This window comes from Cordyceps fumosorosea, assembly GCF_001636725.1.
Source record: "Cordyceps fumosorosea ARSEF 2679 chromosome Unknown scaffold_35, whole genome shotgun sequence".
NCBI lineage: Eukaryota > Fungi > Ascomycota > Sordariomycetes > Hypocreales > Cordycipitaceae > Cordyceps > Cordyceps fumosorosea.
This window is the reverse complement of record NW_017387335.1, coordinates 171558-182299: the sequence shown is the minus strand read 5'-3', so window position 1 is coordinate 182299 and position 10742 is coordinate 171558. Positions and strand designations below refer to the sequence as shown.

Genomic DNA, 10742 nt, shown 5'->3' with positions numbered 1-10742 from the left:
ATTCTTCTAGAGTATAAAATAGTTCTTTAACTTAGTATATCCTATTTTCTTAGAATATATCCTAATAAAAAATACTATAGGAGGCTCTATTAGCTTTTCTCTATTATAGAGTTCTTCCTCTTTATTTAATAGTAGTTAGGTTCTAAAGTCTTAATCTTTATTAGAGTATATATTATAATCCACCTATATCTACCTATTAGTTAGTGTTTAAGAAATTTTCTTTACTATTAACTATACTAATATTATAAGTTAGTAGGTTACTATAGTTTACTATACTTAATCTATAATTTTCTTAAACTAGCTTTTACTACTTTTTAAGTGCCCTACACTTATTTATAAAGTGTCCTAGCTTCTTATAGTTATAGTAAGTTTTACCCTTTATCTTAAAAGTATTCTAGTGTACTATATTAAGTTCTATAGGGCCTAAATAGGTTCTATAGGCTATAGATCCTCTAATATATTAGCTACTATTTAGCTAGTAGTATAGTAGTAGGTTATTCTATTTTCTAGTTCTTTATCCTCTATACTTAAGTTATTTAGTATAGAGTTAGTTATTAACCTTAATAATCTTATTAGTGAATTTATTAAAGGTATTGCTCTTCCGATCTTATCCTTTATAATTTTATTCTTTATATCCTCTTATAGAGTATTATAGAGTAGCTCTATTATACTATTATTATCCTATATAAAATAGTTTAAGATATATTTAAATTCTCTTATAAAGTATTAAGTAGATTTAGTCTACTTAAGGGCTTTAAGTTTATATATAGTAGTATATATTTTATCTAAGTCTCTAAAAGTAGTTTAGAGTAGTTCCTTAAAGTGTTTATATTCTCTAAAGATTTATATAGTCTTATCTTTAGGTTCTTTATTATTAAGGTAGTCCCTAAGAGTTAGCTCCTACTACTCTATTACTTTTCCTATAAGGAGGTTTTTAATATAAAGTATTTATACTATAGGGTTAATAATAGTAGTATTTATATATAAATAGGCTTTTACTTAGGTTAAGAAGTTTTAAACGTCCCCCTTAGTTCTATTAAATAAGTTAAGTTTAGGAAACTTAGGTAGAGTAAGGGTTCTATTATTAGTGTTTCTTATAGTCTAGATTTAAGTAGTAAGTATATTAATCTACTATTTTATCTATACTATAGTATTACTTAGATTAGTTATTATACTACTAGTAGTGGATATTATAAAGGTTAATTACTTATAGTTTTAAAAGTAACTTACTAAATAGGACTAATTAAAATATAATAATAGCTTAATCCTAATTTATAGTTAGTCTATTTTTTAAGTAGAGAGTTAGTTTAAATATATAAGTGTATATAAGTAGTTATTATAGTATAAGTTATATTAAGAGATATCTCCTAATAGTAGAGCTATTACTTAGATTAATTAGTAGAGATCTAGTGTGAGGTGCTTCGCTTAGAGGACTCTAGTTATATAATAATCCCTTTTATATTTTATAAAGATGGAATTATCACTACCTCCTCGTAGAGAGCTTAGTGGCAGCTCGCTGTTATATAGGTGCTTATACGCACCTGACACATACAATGTAGGGGCTCTAACAGGTGCCCTAATAGGGCCCTAACATCTAGACTACCTAGCTATAGGAGTACCTCCTCCTTAAGTACTTATCTACCTCTCTATTATTTTCTTAGGATTACTCTAGATTACTAGTAATCCCCTATAATCTAATATCTATAGGATTACTACTAGCTTATTATAATCTATAGTGATCTAGTTATATAACCTTATATCCTATTTAGGTGACTTATAGGTTCCCACCTAGTTGCTCTTCTTAGGCCGCCTCCTAGCTGTCTTATGTACATTCTTGATTTATAATAACTTCCTCCTTAAGTACCTATCTATCTCTTTATTATAACTCTAGATTAAAAGGCTTAACCTTTAATCCTTTAAATTCTATCCTTAGATTAATAGCTTAATAGTTTAAGTCCTTAATCCTAAGGATATTATATAACCTCCTATCCTTTCTAGGCGTTAGTATATTAAACCCTAGTTTACTTTACTTAGCCTTATATATATATTATAATATTTATAATACTATACTTTACTTTTTTTAATAGTTACTAAGTTTTATAAAAGAAAGAGTACTTTTCTTAATAAGTTATATAGGAATTATAAAAATTTTACTAGTAGTACTATACTAAATTTAGTAAGATTAATAGTCTTATAAGACGTAGTCTCTAAGGGGACTTAGTCTAGCATTCTTATGATTAGGCCGTGAGGCATGGCTTAGCCACGCATAGAAACTTCTTCCCATCGTCAGCGTAAAAATGGCCACACCGACACAGAATGCTACATTTAGGAGCAACGCCAGCGATGCTCTCCTCGACTAGTGCCGAGACGTTAATACGGGCATTAATGGGCTTGAGTTTAGCCTCAAGCAGCTGCGCATACTCCAGCAGAGACCCTCGACGATGCGGGCAGGCCATTCAGATGTAACAGCAGGTCGAGTCGAACTTTCGAAAGCACATAAGACCTAATGGCCCGCCATTATCGAGTTATCCACTCTAACGCCTTGGAGCAGGATTTCCGCGCCACTTTTAAGGATACGAGCTATAGCCAAGTCTTTAGCCAGGTCTTGATGCAAAGCAGTCGCCTAGGACGAGCCGGCGTCGCCCTCTCAGCCGTCCAGGATCGGCACAACGCCCTCGTCGAGATTGAGCAGCAAGTGAGCTTGAGAAACAAGGCTAATTACCGCTGGGCAATGCTGTATTGGACTGTAACAGCGTACCCAACATGTGCACCGGAACAAACCACGTAGTTTGGAAGGTAGAAAGTAGGTACCAGTATCGTGATACTGAGGTGCATGACGAACGTACGCGGCCACATTCGGCTGATGCAGGCTTGGTGTTCGACCATAACAAAAGCCTTATAAAGATTTCTGTCGTTCTATAACATGTGGGCAACTCTGCATCTATACAGTAAGCGACTTGGACGTATTGATGGAGTTTTGGTATCCAGTGGCAAACTACAGTAGTACAGTAACAGATTTTGTTATCTAGAAATACTGTGAAACGCTTTGCATAGCATCAGAATTTATCCTCTTTGTGCGGCTTGGTAGCGCCTGTCTCGAAACCTTTCCCTCATTGCTTTCGACGATTGAACTTTTCGGGTTTTTTTTTTTTTTTTTTTTTTTTGCGTGAATCCCATTCTTCAATTAAACGCTTCGAGTGTGCGGCATCAGCTTCACATCAGAGCATCAGTGCGTAGCTCCTTGATCAAAGGCAGTTATTCGAGCTTACCAACTTTAATTGGTAACCACTTTGGCAGCGTCAAAGTAGTTGCTTGCGCTGTCATTGCTGGGGTAGCGATTCAAACGCAGTGGCATGACATAGCCGCGCTGATTTGCTACAATCCGAATGCCGTTGCGCACAGTATCTGTTGAATAATGCATGTGGCCAAACACCCAGGTCTTAACAGGGCCCCAGTCCCCGAATGCCAGCATCTCGGTGGCAAATGCCGAGGACCATGGGTTATGTGCGTGCTCAGGCTTCGAGGTCCCCTCAAGACATGGTGCGTGGTGCGTAGCGATAAGCAAGTTTCTGGTTTTCTGCGCTGTTGCGGCGGTCAGGTTGGCAACTTCCTTGCGTAGCCAGGCAGCCTCTTGAGCGTGCACGCTGTTGTGCCTGGCAGGCGTCCAATCGCCGATTTTCTTAAAGTCTTTCACCCTGGATTGCACGATTCCGATCTTCTCTTCCGGTATTAAGGACCACAGTGTACAGCCAAGAATGGAAAGGTTAGAGCGCGGGCTGTCCCAGCGCGTTTTGTCTAGGAGTATAAGTCGCTGGTCCAGGGCCGGTTCGTCGGCAAGACGCCGTGCTGTAGTTAATGCATCATTATAGGTCAACCCATAAAATTCGTGGTTGCCCAAAACAAGGAATACGGCCTCGAAACGTGCTGTTTGGGCCTGCAAAAATGCCAGGTAGTTCTCATAATCGGCCAGGCGACCAATGTCGCCAGCTAATAATAGGTAGGGAGCGGTGGCGGGGAAAGTGAAGGACGCGTACTGCTGACCGATTTCGAGATGCAGATCAGAGAGTACCTGTATTCGGTTGTGCCACGATCGGCGCAAAAGTCTCGAAATAAATGACTTCATTGTGTCCGCGGGATAGTTGCGCGACAGCTGGGTGCATGATGAATCGCAGGTCGAAACGGCGCTGCAGTGTGAGGGAAACTGGGTTGCACGGCACGTGTTGGCGACTGTGTGAATCCAGGGAAATGACGGGAGGCAGTAGAACGCGCCCGTTGATGGGGGACACCTCGATCCTGGAATCACCATGCTTGGTACCCTATCGAGCAGCGCACGATGACGCTCGCAACAATCGTGACCCGTATCCTCGAGGAATATGGCATCCCATCATGCATCATCGGCGAATTAGCATTGAATTATTATAACGTTCCGCGGGCCTGTTATGTACGTATACCACCCACATATGTTTTTGTTGGCTCAGCACTGATGAAGTGGAGCAGGACTTGGAATTATGTGTTCCACAAGGAAGCTGCATTGTCGCAGCTGCCAGGCTTTGTCTGTCTGGCTATTTTCAACCTTGTGACCCAGAAGAGGAGGTCAACAACTATACAGAGTATAAACGGGGCTTTCCCCGTTTAAAAACGACCTTTTTGGAAGGCAATCAACGATGCATTGTCATCTTCACGGCCAATGTCTGTGGCCTAGAGCCTCTCGAGCGCAACGCTCTACTTCTTCGAGGCATAGACGGGGCCTTCAGCAAAGAAATTGTTGGTGTACCTTTGGAGGAGGTAGCGACTATACCCCTGCCTCGGCTGGCCCCATTTTTAGCCGGACTGGCCACCAAGTTCCTCCTCACGAACGATGATAATGCCATGATTGCTGTTGAGCAGCTGGTCGATGGCGTGAATCTGGATGAAAGCTGGGTGGGTTCCCAGCTTGCAGACTGCTCACAAACAGTGCGCGACATGATTATTGCGCAGATAAATGGCAAGCAGTCCAGGATCGACTATTTCTCGGAAAATCAGGTCACTTGCTTCATTCGCGATGAGACAGAAGCTATCCATGTGAGGTCAATTGTTGGATACATATGACGAATAATACCTATTGTGAAAGGAAGATGTCTTGGAGATGCACATTTGGTGTGGTTCGTTCGCGACTGGATTCTTTTAAGTTTTCTGCGAACAATTCCCAGGTTAGTCGTTGCGGTTACTGACCGGAACAAGCATTGCTAAATGACAGTCATGCCGGGAGCCGAGTATTCGATGGCAGGCTTGCCATTGAGAAACATGGCCATCCGCGGCGCAGTACTAGGGCAGGGCACCTCCTGTTTCCTCTCGACATTCTACTTATTCAAAGGAAAGCTTCGCGCTGCCGCCACCCGAGCTAAATACCATGATGCAGCAGATTTGAGGCTGCTGGAGGACAAGTATAGACAGGAACTCAAATCACTGAGCCGGGGTCTCAGTCTGAACTACGTCGGGCTTGCTATCAAAAGATATCCGGAGCTGGAGCGGCTTTTCGAGAGGCTGGGAGTGGACGTGCTGCAGGCTCGCGACGTGACGAAAGATGTCGACCTCGGCAATCTTCCTCGTCCCGCGCCCGGGGATGTTCAGCGCGGCCTGCTCGCATGAAGCTTGCTAGATTAGGCACACGCCCCATTTTGGTGGTCTGGTCACAAATCTCGAGAAGCCGTCCCCGGCGCAACTTTGCAATTGAATCTTTTTCCAGCTGGATATAAAGAAAGTGCTGCGGCACTAAAGAAAATTTTGAGCGTGTCATTAGCCACCGGGAATAAAAACTTCTCCTCGAACCTTCTGCACCAGCACAAAAAGACATTTGCCGCTCTTGAAAATGCGCCGAGCTGGAAGTGCGTGCCGCGTAGAGTCTGTTTGAAAGAAAGGAGGTGTCACAGGAGGTTGCCGCTATACAGACAAAAACACGCGTCTGTTGTCTTCTTCATGCACCCTGGATAGACGTAAGTCGTTGATTGTATGAAAGTACAATTTTAGTATGCGCCCCGTCGAAACGATGCTTGTGGCAGATGTGAGGAACTAGTAGCCATTTCTAGCTTTCTCATCTACTTGCTTAAATATGTTCTGTATGTTTCGTAGGAGAGAGGAGCCACAGTAGAACTTAGGGTTGCCTAGCGTATTACTTTCTTAATGACTCTCTATTATATTAAATAACGAAGGTATAATCCTATATCCTTTATCTATATAAATACTAATATATATATATTATTAAATATTTATTTATTAACTAGAACCTATCTAGCTTATAGATATTAGGATATTAAAGTTAATTTATTTTAATTTATTTTATTTATAATTATATTTAGATTTTCTTCTTCTTTTATAAGTATTTCTTTACTCTAGTATATAGTTTTAGTTATTTTTATAGATTTAAACCGTAAGTACATTTCGTTTTACTATATTGGCTACCTAGCGCTACACATGCCTCCACCTATTATGATAATAGAAAGTGTAGCCACTTAACATGGTCACATGACACATTTTCATCGCTCTGGGGACTTTTCTCCCATGCTCAATATTGAATCGCCAGCAGACGACCGAACTCAATTGAGCGACCGGCAGCGACTCCGACCATGAACACAACGCAAAGGGCCCGTGTGGCCCAATTACCAGACATTGCGCGGCTATGTGTGCGGCAATTGCACGGCGCGAAACGACCACCGAACCCCATGGCCTTCCAGGGGCCCGAAGGCCACGGCGAGAACATCTGGGTATTCGCCCACCGCAGGACCGACCAAATAATCTACAGCTTCAATTCCACGTTAGACGTATGCGCTCTTTCCAATCACTCACACCTTTTTGCCCATGACAAACCCTCGTCATTTGGGCCATTGACGTGTGCAACGACACCACGACCGCACACATGCTAACGCGAGCCCGGCCTCGTTCATAGGGATTCCACGACATGAAGCAGCTGCCCTTCAACGGCAAGAAGACCAAACCCGCCAAGCTCCGCAAGGACTACTGGGCGCCCATGGCCCGCATCGCCTTCCCCCGCGGTGCCGGTGCCGTCGGCGTCGCCGCCTTCCAGAAGCTGCGCGAGCTCAAGCACCTGCACGAGGTCTCCTGGGACGACACCCTCCTCTACAAGAAACCCATCGAGTACACCGAGACCGAGAAGAAGGCCGTTGCCCGTCGGGCCGCCGAGGGCGAGGCCCCGCCGCTGTTCACGCGCACCAAGGCCGAGCGCGGCAAGGCGCTCAACGCGCAAAAGACAAACTCGATCGCGGACATCGCGGCCGTGCTGGGAGGCGCCGGCGCCGGCAACAAGATCGTCTCCAGGGACGGCAAGGGCCCGAGCAGACGCGTGGAGGTCAAGGTCACCTGGGCCAACATTCTGGATGCGGGACACGCGCAGAAGTGGACGCGCAACGTCTCGCACTCGGAGATGGTAGACCCTGTTCCCGAGACAGCCCTCCCCGCAGAGGCGGAAGCTGCGGCATGAAGTAGGTTGATACCAGGAGAGAGAAAGGCAGACCCGGCGACTGTACGAATAGACTTGGTGGATCCATTATGACTGGCATCGTGGCAGCTTGAGAGGGAATACCAAACACCGACTGCAAGTGCCGGGAAGCGTCTACGTAGTGGCAAGATCTAAAATGTACAAAAGAAGGAAGGCGAGGCGGCTGGGTGCACCAGCGCGCAAGCAAAAATGTATTGTAATATTAAGCACCAATCATGTACGGCGGAGCAACAAGCTCGAAACATCCACCTGTGTAAATGCAGAGCATCCCGTGCAAGCCCGCCCTCTTAACAGGGCAACAAATAAATTTAATAAAACAGGAACACCGCCCAAATTGTACGTATATAGCTGGGGTCTTGCAAAACGGGCAAAAGTCAATCGTTCAAGTCATTAAAATCAAGTCAGGACAGGGCCGAGAGTATCAAGCCGTGGCAACCGGCTTGGTAAATTGCTTCAGATACTCATAGTCAGGAATATTGTCATTGACAGTTTGGCGGATAATCTTTTGCGCCTCAGGGCCAAACTTGTGAAGCCATTCAGCGTCTTCAGACTCGACCGTTGAGGTTTTCTACACACGCCATAGTTAGGAACAAACGCTTCCACGCAGCTTGTGACTCTGGAGGGAGAGCTGGCTTACCTGCTTGTGGGTTCTGGCGTGGAGGCGTGAGGTATTGAGGCAGTCGTCGTGGAAGCCGTCAAACTTGGCAAACTTTTCGCGGGCGTGCTTGGTGTCCTCTTCAGACCACACGAGCATGTCAGGATTGAAGTCGATACCAGTCTGCTCGCAGAATTGGCGAATAGTCGGTTCCGGGCTGTCAAGGAGGTCATCGGCGTCGATGACGGTCAGGTGTTCCTTGTCGGTGATGTTGTTCTCGAGCAGAAAGTCAAATAGGCGGACGAGCTCCTTGTAGCCAGCCTCGTTGGGGAGGAAGTAGGGAAATCCGTTGCGATCGGAGAGGGGGGGGAGACAGCAGCGCCAGTAGGAGGGAATGGCGCGGCGTGGGTGGCGGATGAGGAAGGTGAAGTGGAACTTGGACAGTTCTTCAAGGGGCAGCACGGTCGGGTTGTTGGGTTCCTTACGGGAGCTGACCGATGGCGCGATGCTGGTTGGCTTGTCGTCAGGCTGCATGATGTAGTAGGCCATGTCCTTGATGAGGAGGCGTTTTCCCTGGAGGAAGATGGGTAAGTGACGGTTCAAGTGTTTAGTGGATAGCAGGAGAAAACGGACCTTCACATCGTTAAACCGATCCAGCACGGTTTGATATGTGTCGTCAGTGGCCAATCCCAAGGAGCTGCGGTCGGCGCTCATGTCGCTGAATCGCTCGCTCATGAGCTCCGGGCCAAGGTAAAAGGCATCTGCAAAGGGCTCGTGAGAGCACTCGAGTTCTTTACGGCGGGTCATGAAGACCTGTTGACAGGATGTGTGAGTACAAGGTCATACCAAATGGGGGTTGAGTCGCGTGTTTCACGGAACTCCGTATTTGGATGGTGCAATGATTGGGAACATCAACATACCCTCTCAAAAGCCGTCGAGCATGCTCGCGGGTGAGTAGCGACAAAGACAGGTCTGGGGGCCATTGTTGCTGGTGAGGTGGTTGAAGCTAAGCTGTTGGCGGTTTCAAGAGTATATGAATGGTAGCTAAACTGTTTTAAATTCGCAACTAGAACTTGAGAACAGAGTAGAAAAGGGGGAAAGAGAGAAAGAAGATCAAACAATGGGATTGCCGACAGAAGGAAATACAAGAGCTTTTATAACGAGATCGGGACGTCGGCAGGACGATGGAACGGGAGGATCAAAGTACCTGATGTCGGTCGACATTGCGTGGAGTGGCCGGTGCCGCTTTAGGAGCGTGGCTGCCGATGTGCCTGAGAAAGTAAAAGGAAGGTACCGGTAATATACGGTAGTAACGGGTTGGGGTGAATGTAACTACCTTGCGGCTGGTCGGGGATGGTAGTTGCGGTTTTTGAAAACTCTATTTTCAAAACCCGTTGTTGTCGGAGATTTTTATGGGAAACAAACGCCGGCCGTTTGCTTGACTCGTCCGCACGACCAACCGTGACAAGCGATGGCCCGAAGCAAGCGGAGAGTTGAGGGCCGGGACACTCACTGGCCAGGCTACCTCGTCACGTCAAGCTCAAAAGGCAACATGCGTCTGCATTATCAACTATGTAGGTAGTACCTAATTATAAACCGCTACATATCGACATCGACATCTCGCAAAAGCAGCGAGAAGCTCCCCGCCGCAAGCGCAGAATTAGAGCCTCAGGTCCCCGCTCACGTCTCCCCCATGTGGCGCCCAGTGCCACGACTTCATGGGGATTCGGGTGCACCTGATTGGGGAGCAAAGATGGGCTTGGGCGACAGGCCGAGAAAAACTCGAAGAAGACAAGAATATCCCGAAATGCAGGAGGAAGCTAAGCAGAAAGTGTCTTGGTGACATATCGCATTGCTGCTAGCGACCTGGCGATGGCTTGCTCTGTGGGAGGGTTGAGGCGGCTCTGGATAGGCTGGCTGCGGGACCGCGGTCAGTACCAAGCAACTTTGTTGGCCGCCGTCGCAAGGCATGATCGCTTGGAGAAGAATAAATGGGCAATAGAAAAGAGGGAAAATCTTAAAAAAAAAAAAGAATCCCCTCCATGTTTGGCTGTTCTGTCCTGTGCTGTACCGCGCCGTGGTGCGCTGGCGCATGCAAGCCACAGGACGCTATTCAGTGGTGTATGCGAGTATGGATTGCGTGAGGCTGTCATCTGGCCTTGCTGGCAGCGCATCGCGCGCATCTGTCGTGCAGAAATAGCACATAAATGCCGGTCACCTGGTAGAAGAACCCATGGAATGGTCGTACCTCTTAAATGTTAGATACTAGTCAAGGTATGCAGCACCAACGCCTCCGAAGCATCAGATGGAATGCCTTGGCGCAACCTACCAAGATACAGTCAACCTATTTTAACGTACAGCCCCGAGGATACAGCACGCGACCAGTTTACATAAATCGCTCAAGACAAACGGGAAACTCTTTCCGGAAAGACCCCGAAAACAACGCCAAGAGACCGAGACACGAAACATGGGAGAAAAAGGAAAAAAACTTTCGTTCTAATAGTCGATGAAGATAACAAGATGATTGGGAGGGCCATCGCTGCAAGGAGGAGAAGGTGTGGCGGGGCCGCCTGAAATCCACCGCCGACGGGCCGACAAGATCGAGAACTTGTCAGTCTGGCCTCCACCATGATCCAGCCTTTTGCGTAGCAATGA

At 46.0% G+C, this 10742-nt stretch overlaps 3 protein-coding genes across 3 annotated transcripts; 2 read left to right on the top strand and 1 right to left on the bottom strand.

Annotated features, from left to right (window-relative positions):
- Positions 1-5283: 5283 nt before the first annotated feature.
- On the top strand, positions 5284-5628 carry ISF_08792 (hypothetical protein; the record flags this gene model as incomplete). The annotated part of the gene is made up of 1 exon (XM_018852395.1): positions 5284-5628. The coding sequence occupies one exon, from the start codon at positions 5284-5286 to the stop codon at positions 5626-5628; it is 345 nt and encodes a 114-aa protein (XP_018700472.1).
- Positions 5629-6602: 974 nt separating this feature from the next.
- ISF_08791 (hypothetical protein) lies at positions 6603-7474 on the top strand (the record flags this gene model as incomplete). Its single annotated transcript, XM_018852394.1, has 2 exons — positions 6603-6797; positions 6923-7474. The coding sequence occupies 2 exons, from the start codon at positions 6603-6605 to the stop codon at positions 7472-7474; spliced, it is 747 nt and encodes a 248-aa protein (XP_018700471.1).
- Positions 7475-7913: 439 nt separating this feature from the next.
- On the bottom strand, positions 7914-9070 carry ISF_08790 (hypothetical protein; the record flags this gene model as incomplete). The annotated part of the gene is made up of 4 exons (XM_018852393.1): positions 7914-8060; positions 8130-8660; positions 8721-8900; positions 9008-9070. 4 exons carry the CDS (start codon positions 9068-9070, stop codon positions 7914-7916), a joined length of 921 nt encoding a protein of 306 aa, XP_018700470.1.
- Positions 9071-10742: the final 1672 nt, after the last annotated feature.